This window comes from Phyllobates terribilis, unplaced genomic scaffold, assembly GCF_046119375.1.
Source record: "Phyllobates terribilis strain yellow unplaced genomic scaffold, ASM4611937v1 Scaffold_4__5_contigs__length_816908805, whole genome shotgun sequence".
NCBI lineage: Eukaryota > Metazoa > Chordata > Amphibia > Anura > Dendrobatidae > Phyllobates > Phyllobates terribilis.
In genome coordinates, this window is record NW_027362764.1 from 713,745,939 (window position 1) to 713,769,825 (window position 23,887).

Below are 23,887 nucleotides of genomic sequence, written 5' to 3' on the forward strand. Positions count from 1 at the left end.
GGACTCTTAAAGGGAACCTGTCATATGAAAAAACACTATTAACTTGCAGATATCGGGTTTATCTGCAAGTTAATAGTGTTCTGAACCTGCCCGGCGCCTGCACTTAGCCGAACACTGCCGGGAGGAAATAAAGTTTATTCCTCCCGGTAACATTTGGTGTTCAGTCATGGGGGTGGTGCCAGCGCGGGTTCTGTGTATAGAGACCGACAGCTGTAATCGCGCCCCTGGCACTGACTGACTTTTCCTCCCGGCAGTGGGGGTCTAAGTGCAGGCGCCAGGCAGAGAACGCTATTAACCTGCAGATTAACCCCATATTTGCAGATTAATAGCATTTTTCACGTGACTGGTTCCCTTTAATCATGACGGGATGTTTAACTTTTTTCAAATAAAGTTGAGTTTTAATATTTCTTTAAAATTTCATCTACATGCTGCTGTAAAAATCGGCAACAACAATGGATCTGCGGTGAGGATTTTATTCTTCAGCAAGTCAATTTATGCTGAGGATTTTCACTTCTGATTGGATTACATAGGGTAAAATTTGTGATAAATTACTGCATTTCTGCCATGAAATCAGGTACAGGAAACGCACAATTTGCTGCATTTATGCTACTGTAGAATTTTATTACCATATATTCATACTCTAATTTAGGGGAATCTTCACACAATACTTATTTGCTACTATTTCACACCATATCTGGATCTTTTCTGTAACATATTCATGTTACATGTGGATTTTGCTACAGATTTCACCTTTTTCCTTGAAGGGTAAAATTCACTATGAATCCCATATAATTTCTGTACAGACATTTTGAGTAACGTCAATAAAATTTGTTGAAATTTCATGCATTTAGCTGGTACTATATTTCATTGCAGATTCTCCCCATGCAAATCCACAAAGAAAATACGCACCAAATTTGTGATGTGTTAACACACGCTTGACGCCGCAAGTAAATATCCAATATTTCGGACCAGTTGTACCAGCAAATAATTTACTCTGCTGTCATTTGCATTAAGTGGATGCATCAGTGCCAAAAATATTAGTGCAATGCACTCGACAATACTATGTACTGTACATATGTTGAAAAATTATGTAACCAAAGTGTTAGGTCCAAATTTACCCTGACCTTTCCTTTTCCCTGATTCATACCTAGTACAGGAAAAAATGTATACCCCTTTTTTTATTAGCCTTTAGGATGTGGATACTGTATCATCTTGTGCCAATTTACTGACAGGAGCATGTATTATATCACGGAATTCATTTTATTAGATGGCCACTAGAATTGTAAATGCCATATTCAGATTGTTGTCATATATACAAACTTATAAAAGTGATTTTTGGAACTCTTTCAGCAAACATGCCGTCAGCCAAAGAATGGGGATGGGTTGCAGGTGAGCAAATAAATGGAGGCGTTTTATGTATCCTACTTCCCAATACTTTTTCCTTTACATTTTTCTCTCTACCAATAAAGCTCCGGTCTGACACACCTATCATTTATGAGGCCAATAAACGAAACTGCCATACACACGTTACAAAACCTCCACTGAGCTGGAATCGTTTACAATCAGTAAATTCTGTAAGGTCACGTTCACACGTTCAGTATTTGGTCTGTATTTTACATCAGTATTTGTAAGCCAAAACCAGGAGTGGAACAATCAGAGGAAAGTATAATAGAAAGTTCAATGTTTTAATTGCTCACAGGAAGAATTTATCATTCCTTCTAGAGCGATTTTCTGCCGTCAAAAATTTTGTTTAAAAATGCTGTGGCTTCATGAAAAGTACCAGCACTTTTCTAAAATGTAGATGGAGGGTAGAAAAAGGGATGCTGCCAATTGCCACTGGTATACTGTACATTTCAGCTGGCATTTTCGCTACTTTTCTAGTGTCAAAAAGTCTCATATTTTGGTGCACTCCTTTTTTTTGCATCTTTTTTTGGGATTCTATGCAGCTTTCGCCATTTTTCAAAAATGGGCATGGTTGTGAGCTATGTGACGCACCCCCTGGGCCGTGGGGATACCCGGAGCCGGGCCTTGCAAATGCTGGGGGTTGTAGTCACCGTGGCGGTGACCCGGTCCGTGACCCAGGGCGGTCAAACCAGGGTAGTCTATGTGTATCTGTTTTAGATAGTCCAACTACGCCACCTGTGGATTGCGGTTATTGGTAACCGCCGCTGCGGGGCAGTCCGCTGAAGCTGGTGGTATGCGCAGCAATGTAGTGTAACTCCCCACAGGAAGAGTGTAGCTTCAGGGCAGCGTGAGTGGATGATAGTGGTGATAGTGCAGGGTGTCGCGATGCAAGAAGAATCACAGAGTCCAGATGATGCAGTCCCAGATCTTTTACTCACGGTTAAGCAGTTCCAGGTACAGGGCCAGTGTAAGAGCCCACGGCGTCCTGTGCTTACGCAGTAAGGGGCTCGGTCGACCGCCAGGCTATCTCTGGAGCATTTAGCAGGACCCCCTTCAGTGTGTCCTCTCTGGCCTCTCTCCTTGTACCTCACACCTAACGGCACCTCTGTCCAGTGTCCTCGGGCCTTGGCAGGCGACGTGTGTTCCATCCCCTGGCCCTATGTGGCTACCTTCCTGGTGGCTGGTGTGGATGGCTTGCTGTACTTGAAGTGCTGCTGCCTCCAGTTCCCAGTTGAGCCCTGTAGTCTCTGCTGGTTGAGGGATTCGGTTCCCTTCTTCTGGCCTGACCCCCCTACCTCCAGGCAGCGGCGGGCGTACGGGTGGCGGTTGCACGGCCCGTACCCCTAGGGTCCCTTCGGTTCCTGTCCTGGAGCCTTCCTGCTCCCCTTCCTTCTCCTTCAGGCTCAGGCCTAGTGACTAGGCCTGCCTGTGGAGCAGAGGTCGTACAGAGCCACTGCTCCTGTCACTTTCCTCCTCTGACTGAACTCACTTCTCCCTGAACCAAAATGGTTCCTTACTTTTATAACTACTCCAATGCTCCCAGGATCTACGTCCTCCACCCCATCCACTCCCCCTCTCTAGGTGGTCCCCCCCCCACTCCAGCCAGGGATCAGGGACAGTTGTGCTCTCCCGTAGGAGCATTGTCGCCCTGTCCCCTGGAAATGTGGTGTAGTGGATGTAGGTGTTAGGGTCCTGAGCCATACTCCTTCCATACCTGAGAGTGAGATACCACACCTCTGGGTGAGATGCAATACCTCTGTGGTGACCGAACCCTCAGGGGCACCACACACCCCCCTGGTAAAACACAGCACGTTCGCAGGCTGGAACAGAGGAAAAGACAGATATATATTTATCAAAGACATACAAAATTTTAGGACATGTCCGCATATAAGATTATAAACAACACTTCTTCCCTTTATGGGAGGCATACTTCTTTCAACGTTGCTGGTTACATTTTCTTTACCAAACATATTATAAACACTTTCTTCACATGTTATGAAACATTTCTTCACATATGTCAGACATTATAAACATCTCCTTTGCGTATAAAACATTATAAAACTTTTCTCTAGTATAAGCACATTGTTGTATATAAAACATTTTCCTTGGTAAACATTCTTCATATCAACACATTTTCAAGTAAAACTTTTGGTCAACCGGTCACAGTGATGCCTGCAACCAGGTGTCCCTTTTTCAATAAAGTGCAAACATGAGGGACCCGTCCCAAACCCTCAACAGAGGCCCTGGGGTGGCTGCAGGGCTTAGATGATCCAGGTGCTGGACTTTGTCTTCGGCCTCCTCTAACGGGTTTTTGTTCTGAGGTACTCGTTGTAGTTCTTATAAAACCAATAAGGGGCACCTTAAGAAGTGCAACTATTTACAAGAAGTGGCTGCTCCCAGTCCTCAGCCAGTTAGTCTTTGGACCCGTTCCGGGTAACTAAATAAACGGGTACACTGTTAACTTGCAGTGTCCCTGCATACCCTGACGGGTAAGTTATTTACATCCTAAATGCTCAGTTCCTCTTACAGTATTTAGTAAGGGTGCTCCCTGCGGGGAGGCTCTGGCCTAGCACAGGCTGACCCAGCCGGGTATTCAGCATGGTGGGACTCTGTCTCCACCCGGTGGACATGTAGGGCATACCAGCCCCTGACTCCTCGGTGCCTGGTGTAGGACACGGTGTCCCCGGGATACAGGTCCCGATCTGGGTGTCCCTCTGGCAGGCGGGATTCTACGTCTCTCCTATTTACAAAGAGATCCGTGTCTGTCAGCGGGTCCCAGATGAACCCCCATCCTGCGTCCAGGTTGAATTTCACCACGGTCCCGGTAATTCTGGGACTACGAGCCGCTCGCTTGTCATGGCGGGTCCGGGCCTTCTCCTCCATATTCCTGGCCTCGAGTTGCTCCCACCGCTCACGCCGCTGTTTCCGCTCTTTCTCGAACTTGAGCAGCTGCTGATAACAGAACTCCTTGCGGCATGCTGCGGCTGCCTTGGTCTCCTGGGAGAACCCCATTAAGTCCTCCCCTGAGTGATCCCACTCAAATTGGGCCTCATCCTCCGGTACCTGGGAAGCGGCGGCGGCGGGCTGTGGAGCGGACAGGAGTGAAGGCCGCTGGTCCTCCACCTCCGCGGACCAGTCCCAGGGGGAGCGCCCGTACACCCATCCGAGTGTCGGAGGGGGTGGCTCCTGCAAAGAACCTAGGAGCGGGCCGGCGTCGCTGATGACTGGAGCTGGTTCCGGGGTCTGGAGGGCACTTGGAACTTGCGCGCCCTGGTACGTGCATAGCGAGCACGTGGCGGTCTCGCCCTGGTTTAAAGGGCCTGGCTCTGGCGACGGGAGTGGGGCTGCTTCGGTGACGCCCGGGATCTGCGACTCCTCCAGGGGACCCAGTGGCAGGTCGACGCTTACAGCGTCCGGCACAGGAGAACTTCTCCTACCTGCTCCTGCGGCCGCTCCTGCATCAGACGCGGTCTCCTGACCTCGATCCCGGTCCTCGGAGGCTGGGGCGCTGCCGATGCTGGGCAGCGTTGCTGGCTGCCGGGCCGCCATCCTCTGTTCCATCTCCCTCTTCCAGTCCGCGATGGCGTCTCGCTGTGCCCTGGCCATCCTCCGGCCCAGATCTTCCATGCCGGCGCGGAGGAATTCAGTATCCTCCTGGGGGAGCTTGGCCACCAGCTCCTCCAGGGTATATGGCGCTTCGTCCGGCAGCATGGCGATGGCAGGTTCTCCGGAGCTGCCACGGTCCATCTCCTTTCCCAGGTGTGGCCTGCCTTGACTGGTCCAGACCACACCCTGTCTCTCAGTTTTCTTGCCTCCCCTCCCCTTTCGGGGGCGGTTCCAGGGCAGTCTGCTGTCGGTCACCTCCAAGGGCAGCTCCCCCACGTCGATGGACATATCCACATACATGATCACTGCTGGTTGGGGCGGGCTCCGCTTTTGGTGCCATTCTGGAACCTAGCCCACTATGGGAGGTGGTTTCTTATCGCCTTTTGTCTCGCACATAATGGCGTCCATTCTTCAGGGATGGACGCCACATTCAGTACAGTGAAACAGTCTTTAGGCACACATTACCCGATGATAACGGGTGGGTTACGGATCCTGCCGACTACGCCAAAGTTGATGCTCCCCTGGGCCGTGGGGATACCCGGAGCCGAGCCTTGCAAATGCTGGGGGTTGTAGTCACCGTGGCGGTGACCCGGTCCGTGACCCAGGGCGGTCAAACCAGGGTAGTCTATGTGTATCTGTTTTAAATAGTCCGACTACGCCACCTGTGGATTGGGATTATTGGTAACCGCCGCTGTGGGGCAGTCCGCTGAAGCTGGTGGCATGCGCAGCAAGGTAGTGTAACTCCCCACAGGAAGAGTGTAGCTTCAGGGCAGCGTGAGTGGATGATAGTGGTGATAGTGCAGGGTGTCGCGGTGCAAGAAGAATCACAGAGTCCAGATGATGCAGTCCCAGATCTTTTACTCAGAGTTAACCAGTTCCACTTACAGGGCCAGTGTAAGAGCCCACGGCGTCCTGTGCTTACGCAGTAAGGGGCTCGGTCGACCCCCAGGTATCTCTGTAGCATTTAGAAGGACCCCCTTCAGTGTGTCCTCTCTGGCCTCTCTCCTTGTACCTCACACCTAACGGCACCTCTGTCCAGTGTCCTCGGCCTTGGCGGGCGATGTGTGTTCCGTCCCCTGCCCTATGTGGCTACCTTTCTGGTGGCTGGTGTGGATGGCTTGCTGTACTTGAAGTTCTGCAGCCTCCGGTTCCCAGTTGAGCCCTGTAGTCTCTGCTGGTTGAGGGATCCGGTTCCCTTCTTCTGGCCTGACCCCCCTACCTCCAGGCAGCGGCGGGCGTACAGGTGGCGGTTGCACGGCCCGTACCCCTAGGGTCCCTTTGGTTCCTGTCCTGGAGCCTTCCTGCTCCCCTTCCTTCTCCTTCAGGCTCAGGCCTAGTGACTAGGCCTGCCTGTGGAGCAGAGCTCGTAGAGAGCCACTGCTCCTGTCACTTTCCTCCTCTGACTGAACTCACTTCTCCCTGAACCAAAATGGTTCCTTACTTTTATACCTACTCCAGTGCTCCCAGGATCTATGTCCTCCACCCCATCCACTACCTAGTTCCCCCTCTCTAGGTTGTCCCCCCCCACTCCAGCCAGGGATCAGGGACAGTTGTGCTCTCCCGTAGGAGCATTGTCGTCCTGTCCCCCGGAAATGTGGTGTAGTGGATGTAGGTGTTAGGGTCCTGAGCCATACTCCTTCCTTACCTGAGAGTAAGATACCACACCTCTGGGTGAGATGCAATACCTCTGTGGCGACCGAACCCTCAGGGGCGCCACATAAGCAAATTATGTTTTTTTAAGCCAGATTTGTAAATTGCGAGTCTTTTAAAAATTTGCAAACAAAATTTCAAAATTTCAACCTTATTCCTGTAAGGGGTTGGTGTAAAATTTATAGACAGAAATGTAATATCTTAAGATGCACCAAATTTGCCAAACATTGTGTTTGATCCCTTTGGAGCAATAACAACAGTGCAGCCACAAGCAAAACTGACTTTCAGCAGTCCCTTCGTCATTTATATTCCCTCTTAATAATTTGGAGCCTAAAGAGGAGATATGTGACTGACTAATGAATTTGGTGCATCCTATTCCAGTGAGCTTTTTTTTTCTTTCAAAACAACAATTCTCCCCACATTGTAAAAATTCTTGCGCATTTAGCTTAGTAGAAATCTCCACCAGTGATTTTCCTTCTTGATTGTCTATTCACTAAACAATCATAGAAATTCAAAAGATCAATCTAGCAGCTGCTTGCCTGTGTCTAGCCCCAGCATAACTATAAAAGTGCCAAAGTCACTAGTAAAGTGCTGGAGGGGAGGTATGTTTCACTGAGGCTATTAGCTTCAGTGATGTGAAACCTGGAAGTGTTCTTCAGCATGGTATGTGTTGAGAGGGTAAATCAGCCATTTTTAATGGGCTAGGTTTTAGGTGAACAGCTGTAGAGCGGATGGAAGGCTGTTCACGATGTCTCCACCCCAGGGTGTGGTTTGGGACATAAATAGCCAGCCTGTTGATTCATGCGTTGTTCAGTGTATTGAGAGGCTAGCTCCAGAGAGAGAGGAGCTTGTGCTATCCTGGACCATGTGTTGTTGTTAACCCCAAGTGGCCGGACCCCAGCCAACTTAAGGACTGTTCTGTACCTTTTCTTTTTCTTTACTATTATGCCAGAAGGGCAGTGTTTATTTTATGAACTTTATCGTGGTTTATGTTGTTTTAAATAAACCAACAAGAAATTTAAAGAGACAGGGTTTTGGTATCTATGTCCTAGTGCATCAGAGAGGGTCTCCTTACCACAGGTGGTGTTTCAAATGTGTGCAACAATCCAGGAACAAGTGTAACTGCTACAGAAAACATTGTATGTCCTGGAAATACATCCAATGAAGAAAAAAAAAATGCCAGGACCAAAATACATCCACATTATTTAAAAAGATGTAAATTTTATTGAATAAAAGACAAAAACAAATAATATAGGAATCCAACAACAGGTATAATGATGCACAGAAAGGTGAGTGAGCAACAGAGATAGCCCAATACTATATATACTTTAATTAATTCTGTAGGTATAAAGTGACATAGTGCTCAATAAAATACTTAATATATATAGATATATATATATATATATATAAAGAAAAAACAATATATATGTGTACACTCAAAGTGAGTATATAATCAACATAATCATAAATCAATATATTTGTGAATTAAACCTACATACATAATTGGGTACTATCCCTCAACTTTAAGCATATAAACAATCCATGAATATAGAATAATATAGTCACTGCTCACTCACCAACAACCCAATGCGCATTTCGCAATAGCTTCATCAGGGGTTATACACTGCTCAAAAAAATAAAGGGAACACTCAAATAACACATCCTAGATCTGAATGAATGAATTATTCTCATTGATTACTTTGTTCTGTACAAAGTTGAATGTGCTGACAACAAAATCACACAAAAATCATCAATGGAAATCAAATTTATTAACCCATGGAGGCCTGGATTTGGAGTCACCCCCAAAATTAAAGTGGAAAAACACACTACAGGCTGATCCATCTTTGATGTAATATCCTTAAAACAAGTCAAAATGATGCTTAGTATTGTGTGTGGCCTCCACGTGCCTGTATGACCTCCATACAATGCCTGGGCATGCTCCTGATGAGGTTGCGGATGGTCTCCTGTGGGATCTCCTCCCAGACCTGGACTAAAGCATCCGCCAACTCACGGTGGATGGAGCGAGACATGATGTCCCAGATGTGCTCAATCGGATTCAGGTCTAGGGAACGGGCGGGCCAGTCCATAGCTTCAATGCCTTCATCTTGCAGGAACTGCTGACACACTTCAGCCACATGAGGTCTGGCATTGTCCTCCATTAGGAGGAACCCAGGGCCAACCGCACCAGCATATCGTCTCATAAGGGGTCTGAGGATCTCATCTCGGTACCTAATGGCCGTCAGGCTACCTCTGGCAAGCACATGGAGGGCAGTGCGGCCATCCAAAGAAATGCCACCCCACACCATTACTGACCCATTGCCAAACCGGTCATGCTGAAGGATGTTGCAGGCAGCAGATCGCTCTCCATGGTGTCTCCAGACTCTGTCACTTCGGTCACATGTGCTCAGTGTGAACCTGTTTTCATCTGTGAAGAGCACAGGGCGCCAGTGGTGACTTTGCCAATCCTGGTGTTCTGTGGCAAATGCCAAGCGTCCTGCACGGTGTTGGGCTGTGAGGACAACCCCCATCTGTGGATGTCGGGCCCTCATACCACCCTCATGGAGTCGGTTTCTAACCGTTTGTGCAGACACATGCACATTTGTGGCCTGCTGGAGGTCATTTTGCAGGGCTCTGGCAGTGCTCCTCCTGTTCCTCCTTGCACAAAGACGGAGGTAGCGGTCCTGCTGCTGGGTTGTTGCCCTCCTACGGCCCCCTTCACGTCTCCTGGTGTACTGGCCTGTCTCCTGGTAGCGCCTCCAGCCTCTGGACACTACGCTGACAGACACAGCAAACCTTCTTGCCACAGCTCGCATTGATGTGCCATCCTGGATGAGCTGCACTACCTGAGCAACTTCTGTGGGTTGTAGAGTCCGTCTCATACTACCACGAGTGTGAAAGCACAAACAACATTCAAAGGTGACCAAAACATCAGCCAGAAAGCATTGGTACTGAGATGTGGTCTGTGGTTCCCACCTGCAGAACCACTGCTTTATTGAGTGTGTCTTGATAATTGCCAATAATTTCCATCTATTGTCTATTCCATTTGCACAACAGCATGTGAAATTGATTGTCAATCAGTGTTGCTTCCTAAGTGGACAGTTTGATTTCACAGAAGTTTGATTACTTGGAGTTATATTCTGTTGTTTAAGTGTTCCCTTTATTTTTTTGAGCAGTGTAAATATCAGGGATTCGTTGCAGTTTTTTGTAAATTGTATGTCCTGGGTAAAGGCCGCCAGCCAGAAAGTGACGTCCGGCAGCATGGAGGACATAATCAAACACCTGGTCCTGACGCAAGAGCAGCAGCAGGAGACGAACAAGCTACTGCTACAGTAGATGTAACAGCAGCAGGATCAACAGCATCAGATGCAGCTTCTGGCGAACGCCATCCAGGGCCAACAGACCACCCTACCCCAAGGTCTGGCTGATGACTCCCACATCCGGAAAGCGGTAAGACAAGCTATGCAGAAAATGACCCCGGGTGATGAAATAGAGGCCTTTATGACAGTTTATGAAAGGGTTGCCGAGAGAGACTTCCACCAGAGCAATGGGCTGAGGTGCTGGTGCCATACTTGATGGGGAGCCTCAGAAGACCTACTATGACTTGGCCTCGCAAGACGCCAAGGCAAATTTAAAACAGAAATTTTGGCACGCTTGGGGGTAACGATGACTGTCAGGGCGCAGCAGGTCCACCATGAGAAACCCCCTTGCTCCCAAAAGTTTGACCTACTGCACCTGGTCCAAAAATGTTTGCGGCCAGAGTCCTCTACCCCTAGAGCAAGTAATGATGGACCGGTTTGTGCATTCCCTGTGGGGCTGTGTCTCATGAGGTCAGGGTGGTGAAGGACCTGCTACACCCAGTAATAATAGGGCGGGACTTTAGCCTGTTCTGGGACTTTTGGTGGAAAGAAAGACTACCACTTAACTCAGGAAAGAGCCAGGTCCCCCATGTTGAATCCCCAAAGCAGTCGAAGACTAATAAATTCCCTCTGTGTGTCCTTGCCGGTGACGAGGATGAGACGGTGACCCAAGAGTCTGAGATTCCTGAGTTGGGGGTAGCTGGAGGGAATTTTGGTACTGCTCAAATGCAGGATCTCACATTGAAAAATGCATTTGATAATGTGTCTGTAATAAATGGGGTTGCCCAAGAGCCAGGGGCTGACACCAGGTTCCCATATTTTACACTAAGTGAGGAACTGCTTTATCAGATCACTAAACCAAGAGTGGAAGTGAAAAGGGCAGTTGATGGTGCCGGGTCCCTATAGGCATAAGGTATTAGACCTGGCCCATTCCCATATCTTGGGTGGGCATCTGGAAGTTGATAAAACTCGGGAGTGGGTCCGGAAGAGATTCTACGGCCTGGATGTCACAGAGAGATTGTTAATTACTGCCAGTCCTGCCCCACCTGTCAGTTAACTGTTCCCATGCCCCACTTCTGAAGCCCTCTAGTGCCATTGCCTATTAGAGAGGTCCCATTTGACTGGATTGCCATGGACCTTGTTGGGTCCTGGGTTAAGTCTGCCAGGGGGCACCAATACATCCTGGTAGTGTTGGACTGTGCAACTCGGTATCCAGAGAAACTCCTCTGCCAGGAGTATAGCCAGAGAGATAGTTTATATTTTCTCCCGGACAAGCCTGCCAAAGAGATCCTGACGGACTACGGAACTCCTTTTATGTCCAAGGTAATGAGGGAGTTGTGTAAGGCTCTCCAGATTGCACAACTCCTGATGTTGGTACACCATCCGCAGACTGAGGGCCTGGTGGAGAGATTCAACAAGACCTTGAAGTCTATGCTGAAGAAAGTCGTGGAGATGGATGGGCGAGACTGGGATTTCCTACTGCCGAATCTGCTGTTCTCCATTAAGGAAGTTCTTCAGAGCTCTACAGGATTCTCACCATTTGAGCTATACAGACGGCACATTCGGTTATTTCTGGATATAGCGAAGGAGACCTGGGAAGCAGAGGTTACACCCCACCAGAGCATCATCGAGCATGTGGCCCAGATGCCGGACCGGATCGCAAAGGTGATGAATATTAAGAAGGAGAGCTTCCTTCAAGCACAAGAAGCCCAGGCAAGTGTTTACAATCGGGCCACAAGGCTGAGAAAATTCAGCCCTGGAGACTGGGTATTGGTGTTTGTAAATTTCTGGCCAAGTGGCAAGGGTCATATGGGGTGGTCGAGAAGTTGAGTGATGTCAACTATAAAGTCCACCAGCCAGGGGGAAGAAAGCCATACCAGATATACCACATCAAGCTTCAGAAACCGTGGCGAGACAGGGAACCGGTGGAAGCTACATGTCTGGATCCAATCCTGAAGCCAGGGTCGAGGATGTCACAGTGGCAGAGACACTGTCACCGGCCCAAAAGCAACAGTGCCGAGAACTGCTTCAGCAAAACCGAGACCTGTTTTCGGAGTTGCCAGGATGTACGCAGGTTGTGGAGCATGAGATCTTGACGGAACCACATGTATGCATATATTGGCTTTGCCAATTTCTCAGAATTGACTAGTAAGAGATTCTAGATTATTGTGCACACAGCGTTGTAAATTTTACAAATAGTAACATCCCTTTTTCTAGCCAACACCCTGTTTCCTGCCCCCTAAATTTTCATCTGAAGGCCAGTGCACTCTCTGACTTAAAAGCATGCGTACGTCTTCCCAAGTAAACCTTCTGGGAGTTTTGCTTTTTGAGAGCGACCTCAAGACTTTTGAGGCACCTGATAGATTTGTCAACTTTTTCAAGACTTAAGTAGGTCTCTTCTTTGTCCAGGAGCCTTACGGATGTTCAAAGAGAGTTGGTAGTTATGCTAAGTGCCATTTTGCCCAGAAACTGTAACACATTAGACATATTTTTCCGAGTAACAAATCTCTTCAGGAAAATCACCGAAGTATTGACCACTGAAATAAATAAAGCGAGTGCAAATATCACATAAATACCTGATATATTGCTATTGAGCCACTTCCTTCTTCAACGTGAAAAGTCTTGCTTGTAAGAGGGCCCATATCGACAGCTACTATTGCCTGAAAAATTAATATTATCTAAATATTACTATTTCAATATTATTGCATATTCTCAGTATATAAAGGTATAATTAATTTAATTGTTACACTAGTCTAACACATTTAAAAAAAATAAGGTAAATGGGGGGAATAATTATTGCTGTCATAAAATGCATAAAATTTCCAAAATCGACACAATTGCAAAAAATTTAGCACCATCCAAGTTAGACCCTTCAATACAACAAACTTTAGAATGCCTAGGTTTAAAAATGGTGAGCAAAGTTTATACATTTTGCATAATTTATGACTTTTCTTACCCATGTCCATTTTTCAAGATACTTTTCAAAATTGCCCTGAAAAGTGCTGAAAATGTTTAGAGCACAATAAATTTGACAAATTATGTACTGCACTATTTTGGTGCATTTTGCTTCACAACACCAACCGCCGCTCCATTCATTCCCTATAGAGCTGCCGATCTGATATAGTTTTTTTCCAGTAGCCACATGGAGAATGAATGGAGCAATAGTCAGGCATGCACACGGCAGCATTATTCTAATGAAGATAAAAGATAAATGTTCTGCCGATTCTTGTCCCAGAGGTTAGATCTCCACAATAAGTTATATCACCTATCCTGAAAATAGGTAATCATTTGTTTTCTCTGGAAAACTCCTTTTATTACTATATGGTGTTATTACTCAGCTAAGTGTGGAGCTTTGATAATTGTATGACGTTTTTAGCAAAATTCTAAAGAATCTGCCCAGATTAAAGGCTCCTATACACGACAGACAATAATCGGCTGAATCCAGATTGGCTGGCTATCTAATGTGTATAGGGTCCTTCTGACTGTCCCCCCACAGATTATGTCAAGGAACATAAGGATCAAACCGTTGGAATTCAATCATTCAATCCTTTTGTTAAATAGTCAGCTAAGCACCCACCACATGATTCTTGCAACGGTTCTCTCATAGAGAACATAGAAAGATTTAGCCGAGCCAAGCGTTTCTTTTATGGGACAGTCGGGATGGATAGCTGTCAACCAAACGATCAACCAATAGCTATCTAAATGTGTATATCCACCTTATGTTTGATTAGAGCACATCTTCCAACTATCCTAACAACAAACCCAATTCCTCATTAATCTCCCATGTAAAAACAAGGACCAGGTTGGGGTGGGAACAAACTTGTTCTTGGCATTACTGAGGCTCTAAGCTTCTAAGATCCTTCTTCAAAGAATATCTTGGGGGCATGCTGCTTTCAAGGAGCCTTTTTCAGCACCTGAGAGATTTGCTAACCAGGCCACAGAGGAGGGTGTTGCAGTAGTCGAGGCGGGAGAAGATGAGGGCATGCACAAGCAGTTTAGTAGATTGAGGGTTGCGGAAAGGGCAGATTCTGGAAATATTTTTGAGCTGGAGGCACAGGAGGTGGCGAGAGCTTGGATGTGGGGTTTGAAGGACAGGCCAGAATCAAGGGTTACTCCGAGGCAGCGGATTGCCGGTACAGGGGAAAGTGTGATATAATTTATTGTGATTGAAAGATCAGGTGGGGAGGATATGTGAGATGGGGGAAAGATGATGAGTTCAGTTTTGTCCACATTGAGCTTGAGGAAGTGAGAGGAGAAGAAGGAGGATATGGCTGCTAGACATGCTGGGATTCTGGAAAGCAGAGAGGTGACATCTGGGCCAGAGAGGTAGATCTGGGTGTCATCAGCATACAGATGGTACTGGAAGCCATGGGATTTTATGAGCTGTCCCAGGCCAAAGGTATAGATTGAACAGAGTAGGGATCCTAGGACGGAGCCTTGAGGGACTCCAACAGAGAGGGGGCGGGATGAGGAGGTAGTGTGGGAGTGGGAGATGCTAAATGTGCGGTTAGAAAGGTATGAGGAGAACCAAGATAGGTCAAGGTCTTTGACGCCAAAGCAAGAGAGGATCTGTAGTAGGAGGCAGTGGTCAACTGTGTCGAAGGCAGAGGACAGGTCAAGAAGAAGGAGTACAGAGAATTGTCTGTTAGCTTTGGCTGTAAGTAAGTCATTGGTAATTTTGGTTAGGGCAAATTCGGTGGAATGGTGGGGGCGGAAGCCAGATTGTCGGTTGTCGAAGAGAGAGTTAGATGAGAAGTGAGAGGAAAGTTCTGCATGAACGTGTTGCTCAAGGAGTTTGGAGGCAAATGAAAGCAGCGATATGGGGCGGTAGCTGGACAAGGCGGTTGGGTCGAGGGATGGCTTTTTGAGGATGGGCGTGATTGTGGCATGTTTGAAGGCAGCGGGGAAGGCACCAGAAGTTAGTGATAGGTTGAAGAGATGGGCTAGGGATGGGATGAGTGTGGTGGTGAGGTTGGGGAGGAGGTGGGATGAGATGGGGTTGAGTGCACAAGTGGTGAGGTGTGATTTGGAGAGGAGACGAGTAAGATCTCCTTCCATGATGTTGGAAATTTAGCAGCAATCATAGAAAAAATTCATATAATACAATGTTCAAATCATGATTATTTAAAGTGCATTAGTACATGATAAGTGAATAGTGATAAAGTGCAAGAAGTGTACAAAAAACATATACATAAGGGTATAATCCATAAACAAACATAATTGTTCATTACTTAAGCTGTATCACAATTGCGCATGTCAGGAAGGAATTGGAATCAGTATTGCCGAAATTGTACAGTTACACCTGGACACATCCGGCACCATATTGGAGTAGGGCTTGGAGCATTACCCTTTAGGAATTGTGGTATACCTGATTTTCCTTTATGAAATTGTCTTTTTATGCCTATGATATAGTTATTATGTATTAATACTTGTTCTCTTTTTCAATGGTATATTTACTGATGAGAACTCTGGAAAAACATGATTCATCCCTATTTAATACTTATCTATGTGTTTTAATATGTATATATTTTTTCTAAATAATTTTTTTTTTTTAATTTTTGCGCACTGTTCATATGGGTATATATATATATTTATATATTTATTTATTTATGTCTAATAATGTGACATACCATCCAAATGAGAGTGGGCATATATAGGAATTATAGGAATTGTGCTTGAATATTATAGGGTAGAATGGGCAGAAAATGTGACATGTAAGTCCATGTCTGAACAGAGACAGAGGTTGAGAATTGTACCTCATTGCTAGAATCAGCGGACGTATGCGAAGTAGATCCATGTCCTACTCCAATATGGCTCTAGACGTGTCCGGGTGTAACTGCGCAATTGCGGCAATACTGATTCCAATTCCTTCCTGACATGCGCAATTGCGAATATGTAGAACGAGCTAAAAAGCTTGTAAAAGAACTTCAACATGACGTTTCAAGGATGGAGCGAGACTGTCATCTACTGGCCAGAGACAGTCAAGCGGAACCAAACTATACAAAGGAAGTTGCAGGGAGGGCAGATTCAGAGGATGGACCCGATCAGGTGACTTCGAGGAAGGAGTTCAGAGAGATAAGAGGCCAGCGCGCCAAACCTGAGGGGTCTTTGGCGCCAAGCAGCAGAGAGGAGCAGACGTGCTCCCTGCGTCCTGAGAAACCTCGCGTGACAGGCCAAATCCAGAGGCCTGAGAGGTGCTCCAGCCGGGCACCAGTAAAAGAGCTCCGGATCCCTCACAGTTGTGACTCGAGTGCTGTGCCTGCTGAGGATACTAGGAACCTGATCGCGGTGCTGAGTGAGTTCGCGGAACCCGACGTCGGCCGCCGACAGACAAGGCCTGGACCCCCCTATCCAAGGCTCGAGAGACTGCCCCCAACAGCCAAGCAGAGAGGAGCTGCATACGTGAGCAGGGCCGTCACTTCCACTGCTCACCCACGGTACCGGGGACAATTGGGTTTAAGTACTCAGGTTGGGAGGGGAACGGTTGGGGCTAAAGTAGCACAACGTGATTTAATTGAATTCATCTGGAAAGAGACTCACGGCCTAGCGGGAATAACCGGTGACCCCCGCTAGGGCCAAATTCACGGTTAAAGAACTTGTGTGGTGCTTCTCATGCTTGAGGGCATCACCTTACTTTAAGAGACTGCGCCTTATTTTAAGAGACTGTGCCTTACTTTGAGAAATTTCGTATTTTTCTGATATTTCAAACCACTGTTCATTACCCTTGTTGCTAATCCCTTGTTTCAGTATACCTGTTGTATAAAACTGTTTACAAACATCTCTGACTGTTCTCGCCTTGTGTCTCTGTACGTTGCATTCCGGCACCTGCATTACATTTGGCGTAGTCGGCAGGATGCAACATTCAGACGCAGAGATGGCGGATCAGTCTGTGGCTGGGTCCGGCCGGAGCCATATACCCCTGGGGGCTATGCTCAGCCATCTTCCCAAGTTTACAGGGGATGGCATGTCACTTTGGGACTGGGCAGAAATACTGAGAAGTATGCTACGTATGTATCCCCTTGACCCTCTAGCCCAGGCGGAGCTGGCCCTCCTAACCCTTGATGGAGAGGCCCGACAGACTGTGATGTACCGCCCACCTGGGGACCGTGACACCGTGGATAAAGTGATAAAAATTCTAGAGGACATGCACGGTGACATTACAGATTTGGGACACTTGCGCTTACGGTTGTTTCAGCGGGTCCAAGGGGAAAATGAGACAGTAAATCAGTATGTTAATGCATTACAGGAAGTGACGGCCCATATCACTAAGAAAACTCGAGATGGGAACCGAGGACTGGGACCATTGGATGAGGTGTTGCGTGACCAACTGATTGCTGGCTTGAAAGACCCTTCCCTGAGGCAGATCCTGAAGGAGCGGCTGCGATTGAGCCCTGATATGGGCTTCCTGGAGGTAGGGGCTGAAGCTAGAGTCCTGGAGAGAGAAGTTCCTGTTCTCAAAGCCACAGTTAGAAGTCATGAGGCAATTGCTCCTGGATTCACCAACCAAGAGCCTGATTGGGTACGGCAAATACGTCAGGAAATTCGAGACATTCGGGGTGAGCTGAATTCTATTAGGAAGACTCCTACTGCCCCCTTGCTGACGGACCGTACTGCTCAACGCGGACGGAGACCAGAACGAGAAAGACGTTCCTATCCGGCCCCAGCACGACATGTACCCGACCTATCGGCAGAACGAGGACCGGAGTGCTGGACCTGCGGAGGTAGGGGGCATATCTCCAAAGACAGTCCCAACCGAGAAAGGAGGAGGAGGGGACAGCCGTTAAACTAAAATGCCCCACGGTTGTGGAGCATACCGTGGGGTCTCGAGCTTCAGAGAGTAGAAGAGGGAGCTCTGAAGACATTGTCTCCGAGAGGCCCATTATCTCGGCTGAATTCAATGGGCAGCGGATCCGCTGTTTGATGGACACCGGGTCTCAAGTGACCACTATGCCTGAGACGTACTTCCAAAGTCACTTTCCTGAAGTCGCTCGTTCCTGCCGGAAACCCACTGTCAAACTGGTGGCGGCTAATCAACTACCTATCCCAGTAGCGGGAGTAGTATGGATGTCCGTGCGGGCATGTGGAAAGGACCTCGGTCGAAAAGGGATTGTACTTAACACCGGGCCCGGAGGCGATGGGCCCATTGTAACCCTGGGCATGAATGTGCTGAAAGAAGTCGGATAGTTCCTGGCTGAGGGCTGCAGCAAAAAAAACTGGACCCGCGCCACTCGAGACCCAGCTAACAAGAGAGTGTTCCAGCACCTCGTGCGGGTCAGTCAGATTCAAAAGTTGCCCACTACCTCCCAGTACCTTGGTAAGGTATCGATACCGCCCGAAGCCACAATGACACTGCCGGTGGGGCAGACTGTACTCACTTTGCCGGTGCTGGCACATGTGTCCTTAGAGGGCGTGGACATTCAAGTTGAACCAATGGAGGGAGAAGAAGCACCCTCTGGACTCCTGATTGCTCGAACTCTGGCCACTGTGCGGCACGGTCGAGTACCCGTGCGCTGCATCAATTTAAGTGGCACCAGTTTACAGTTGTTGCCCCAACAAGAGGTGGCGCGAGTGTGCGTAATGCCGGAGGCCCTTACTAGAGCTGACGCTATAGGGCTGGCACCTGTGGAAGGAAAACCATGGACCCTAGAGGTGTCCCTCAATAGCCAGGAACATGGAAGAGAACCGTTGGCTGGACGCCACCTCCTGGAAGAAATGGAAGCTAACTTGACTGAGTTTTCTGCTGGACAAGTAAGGCAGATCGAACAACTTCTACAGCGATATCAGGTAGTGTTTGCACAGCATGAAGATGATTTCGGGTGCACTCGGGACATTCAGCACGAAATACCCACCGGAAATACTGCTCCCATCCGAGAGAGATATCGGCAGATCCCGCCTCAAATGTACCAGGAGGTGAAAGAGCTGTTGGCCCACATGTTGCGGAACGGTTTGATCCATGAAAGCCAGAGCCCCTGGGCGGCTCCGATCGTGCTGGTCCGTGAGAAGGACGGTACCCTGAGATTCTGCGTAGACTATTGGAAGCTGAATGCCTGTACAGTACGGGACTCCTATCCACTCCCCCGAATCGAAGAGTCTCTATCTGCACTAGGGAGCGCCAAATTCTTCTCCTCCCTCGACCTGGCCAGTGGCTATTGGCAGGTCCCAGTAGCTGAGAAGGATCGTCCGAAGACAGCTTTTGTTCTCCCTATGGGCCTGTTTGAGTTCAATCGAATGCCGTTCGGACTAACAAATGCGCCAGGAATCTTGCAACGGCTGATGGAGAGATGCTTGGGGGACCTCAACTTTGAAGCCACTTTAATATATCTGGACGATATAATTATCTATTCCGCAACGTTTGAGCATCATCTCCGCCGATTGGAACAAGTGTTAGAATGGCTACAAAGGCACGGCCTGAAAATTAAGCCTCGTAAGTGTTGTCTCTTCAAACGAGAAATTGAATATCTGGGGCACACTGTGTCCAGTGCAGGGGTGCACTCCACTGCGGAGAAAGTAGCTGCCGTGCAGAAGTGGCCCACGCCCGCCAATCTAAGGGAACTAAGAGCATTCCTGGGGCTCGCTGGATACTACCGCAGATTCATTAAAGACTTCGCTAAGATTGCGAACCCGCTCAATGAATTGCTGAGAGGAACAGCCGGGGGAGCCAAGCTGCAGCCCATTCAGTGGGGCCCACGACAAGAAGAGGCATTCCGAGCATTGAAACTGGCGCTAACAGATTCCCCGATTCTGGCCTACGCTGACTTTTCGCAGCCGTTCATGTTGTACACTGATGGAAGCTTGCATGGGCTGGGAGCAGTGCTGGCTCAAGTACAAGGAGGGAAAGAGCGAGTGATCGCGTATGCCAGCAGGTCACTCCGAGATACGGAGAAGAATCCGGACAACTACAGTTCGTTTAAGCTGGAGCTACTGGCACTGGTGTGGGCCATGACCGAGAAGTTTGCTGAGTACCTGTCAGGGTCAGAAGTGCAAGTGCGGACAGATAACAACCCTTTGGCGCACTTGGAGAACGCCAAACTGGGAGCGTTAGAACAGCGGTGGGTTGCAAGGATGTCCAAATTCCAGTATAAAATCACTTATCGGTCCAAGGCCCTGAACACACATGCAGATGCCCTGTCCCGGGTCACTCAGGCGGGGCCGAAGAAGGACAGAGATGAGGAGCTCGAAGGCGACGAGATCACGGATTTCAGCCAGTTTGCCGCTGCTGTGGTCGACGCCCAAGAGACCAGAGGGGAGCCGAGGCCCACTCAGATTCTGGGCCGTTCAAGAGACGAATGGATACATCTGCAGCAATCCGACCCGGAGCTAGCAAAGTTGAGAGAATGGGTCGCGCTTAATCAGAGACCCGACCAGGAAACCAGAGCCGCTTCACTTCCAACTACCCTACAAATCCTAGGCCAGTGGGAGAGGCTCCTCCTGAAGGACGGCTTGCTATGCCGAAGAATCCAGCTGCCTCGAGAGTTTGATGTTACCTGGCAAGTGGTAGTTCCAGGAGCGCTAGTAACACAGCTAGCCCAAGAAGCTCATAGAAGAGGTGCTCACTTCGGAGTAGAAAAGACCTTCCGGTGGTTGCAACGGCAGGTGTATTGGCCTCAACTGCGACAAGAAGTCGAGGGGGTCTGCCGAACATGTCGCCAGTGTGAGTTGAACAAGCCCCCGGAGCAAAGAGCTCCCATTCAGACCATCCGAACTTCTGCCCCCTTGGAAGTCTTGATGATTGACTACTTGATGGTAGGAACTTCATACAACGGTTATGGACACTGTTTAGTCATGACTGATCACTTCACCAAGTTTGCAGTAGTGACGCCCACTAAATATCAGACGGCAGAAGCCGCAGCCAAGGCCATCTGTCAAGATTTCATCCGGATTTATGGGTGCCCGAAGCGAATACATTCTGACCAGGGGGCCTGCTTCCAAGGACGAGTGATGGATGAGCTATACCGCATCTATGGGATCGACCGTTCCCGGACAACGCCCTACCACCCGCAAGGGAACGGTGCATGCGAGCGCTTTAACCGAACCCTGTTGCAAATGTTGCGAACACTGGAAGCGGACAAAAAGATGAAGTGGCCCGAATTCGTGTCCGAGCTGGTGTGGGTATATAATAATCGAGTTCATGCAACCACCGGCTACACCCCCTACATGTTGCTGTTTGGAAGAAGTGGCCGAGAAATCACTGAACTGGAGCTAGACTCAGAAGACCCTGGTCCGGGCAGTAGCCCAAGTACCTGGATTCGAGAACACCAGCGTCGACTCCATACCGTGAGAAGACTGGTTGCTCAGAAGTTTCAGGAAGTAGAGCATGCAGTTCGGCCCCCGACCACAGGTGGATCGCTTCAGCCAGGAGACCGAGTGCTGGTGAGGGCTAAACGATTTGGGAGTAAGCTGGACCATCGTTGGGAGGCAATATCATATCGGGTGGTGAAGAAGGTTCACCCAGACAACCCCGTCTACGAGGTTAGGCCCGAAGGGGATGACGCCGCGACATCCAGGGTGTTGCACCGTAATATGTTGCGACCTTGCTCCTCTGAAGCAGAAGTCTGTAACAGGGCTGGGCCCTCAGACGTGTTGGCTGAAGTGCCACATACAGGAACCTTGGGGGATGAAGAAGGGTGGGCCACAATGCAGTTGGGCCCGTCAGAACCGTTGGTGCCACTCCCGAGTGGAAGTCAGAATGAGTCAGGAAATGATTTGCAATCCCCAGTAGTTGATTCCTCGGATCTCCCGGAGTCTCCTCCGCAAGAAGAGCCCCGCAGAACTGAGCGGGCTAATGCCGGAATTCCTCCTAACCGGTATGCTCAGGAAGAGTTTATCTGGTCTCGAATCCAACAGAAAACGCAGGAGTGTGCCCAACTCCTGTCTGAGCTTGCACTGACTGGAAGGAGACATCAATTCTGCGAGGAGTCCACTCACCCGAGGACTGGCGAGCAAAAAGGAGGGAGGAATGTAGAATGAGCTAAAAAGCTTGTAAAAGAACTTCAACATGACGTTTCAAGGATGGAGCGAGACTGCCATCTACTGGCCAGAGACAGTCAAGCGGAACCAAAATATACAAAGGAAGTTGCAGGGAGGGCAGATTCAGAGGCTGGACCCGATCAGGTGACTTCCAGGAAGGAGTTCAGAGAGATAAGAGGCCAGCGCGCCAAACCTGTGGGGTCTTTGGCGCCAAGCAGCAGAGAGGAGCAGACGTGCTGCCTGCGTCCTGAGAAACCCCGCGTGACAGGCCAAATCCAGAGGCCTGAGAGGTGCTCCAGCCGGGCACCGGTAAAAGAGCTCCGGATCCCTCACTGTTGTGACCCGAGTGCTGTGCCTGCTGAGGATACTAGGAACCTGATCGCGGTGCTGAGTGAGTTCGCGGAACCCGACGTCGGCCGCCGACAGACAAGGCCTGGACCCCCCTATCCAAGGCTCGAGTGACAGCCCCCAACAGCCAAGCAGAGAGGAGCTGCATACGTGAGCAGGGCCATCACTTCCACTGCTCACCCACGGTACCGGGTTTAAGTACTCAGGTTGGGAGGGGGACAGTTGGGGCTAAAGTAGCACAACGTGATTTAATTGAATTCATCCGGAAAGAGACTCACGGCCTAGTGGGAATAACCGGTGACCCCCGCTAGGGCCAAATTCACGGTTAAAGAACTTGTGTGGTGCTTTTCATGCTTGAGGGCATCACCTTACTTTAAGAGACTGCGCCTTATTTTAAGAGACTGTGCCTTACTTTGAGAAATTTCGTATTTTTCTGATATTTCAAACCACTGTTCATTACCGTTGTTGCTAATCCCTTGTTTCAGTATACCTGTTGTATAAAACTGTTTACAAACATTTCTGACTGTCCTCGCCTTGTGTCTCTGTGCGTTGCATTCTGGCACCTGCATTACAAATACACAGACACTGAATTTTGGCGCTATAATGTGAATAGATGTGGGGTGAGTCATGGATACATTAATTATGCACAGCTGTTAGCAATGAGCAACTATGTTTATGGATTATACCCTTATGTATATGGTTTTTGTACACTTCTTGCACTTTATCACTATTCACCTATCATGTGCTAATGCACTTTAATAATAATCATGATTTGAATATTGTATTATATGATTTTTTTCTATGATTGCTGCTAATTACCTATGTAATCTGGTTGCCTTAAATATTTTGCACATGCACCTTGACTTTGCTTGAGAAAGGTTCACAATACTGGACTGAAACGCCGCCACATGGGCTATTAAATAATATACTTTTTTTCTACCTTAATTGCGTGCTGCCTCGACTGGTATGTACCTAGGGGGCTTTGCACCTAATTTCCTGCTTGTGCTGTTTTTTATCTTGTTTCATCATAAATATGAGAGACATAAAAGAATTCTCTATCATAAGCTGTTAGAGAGCAATGGGTCTATGCACTGCTCCTGCCCTGGACATTCTGCTGTCTGTGTCCGCCCCGCTTCTCCAACCTCCAGAAAACCTCTTCACCATAGTAACATAACAGAGAATTATTGTTGAGCAAACATTTCTCTTGTTTTGCTTCCAATATGACCGCCAGTAGGGTTTATTATCTATAATATAAAATGATTTTATTGCTCTGCCAGATTCGTACCAGCTTAGTAATGGCAGTGACCAATTTATTGCAGAGGCCTCTTCCTTTAAATACACCTGACAAAGCCAGAGATTCGTAAAGTTCAAAGTCTACGATCGGTATCAAGGCAACACATATTCTCCCCTCTCTCATAGTAGTGTCAGGCTGTAAAAGTTTTAATGCTCTGTTTACCTATTACTCACAGTGAGTTTTTTTCAGATAAAATAACAAGGTTTTTAGAGCAATAAATCGATAATCTAGTCTCAACACCAAGTGATATACAGTACAAACC

General features: G+C 48.2%; 1 protein-coding gene across 1 annotated transcript in view; it reads right to left on the bottom strand.

Annotated features, from left to right (window-relative positions):
• The window catches only part of CDH17 (cadherin 17), a 116,760-nt gene that overhangs the window by 85,952 nt on the left and 6,921 nt on the right, over positions 1-23,887 (bottom strand). Inside the window, exon 2 of the mRNA XM_073679669.1 lies at positions 12,593-12,676. Within this exon, the coding sequence (XP_073535770.1) occupies positions 12,593-12,676 (84 nt within the window). The remainder of the gene's footprint in view (positions 1-12,592; positions 12,677-23,887) is intronic.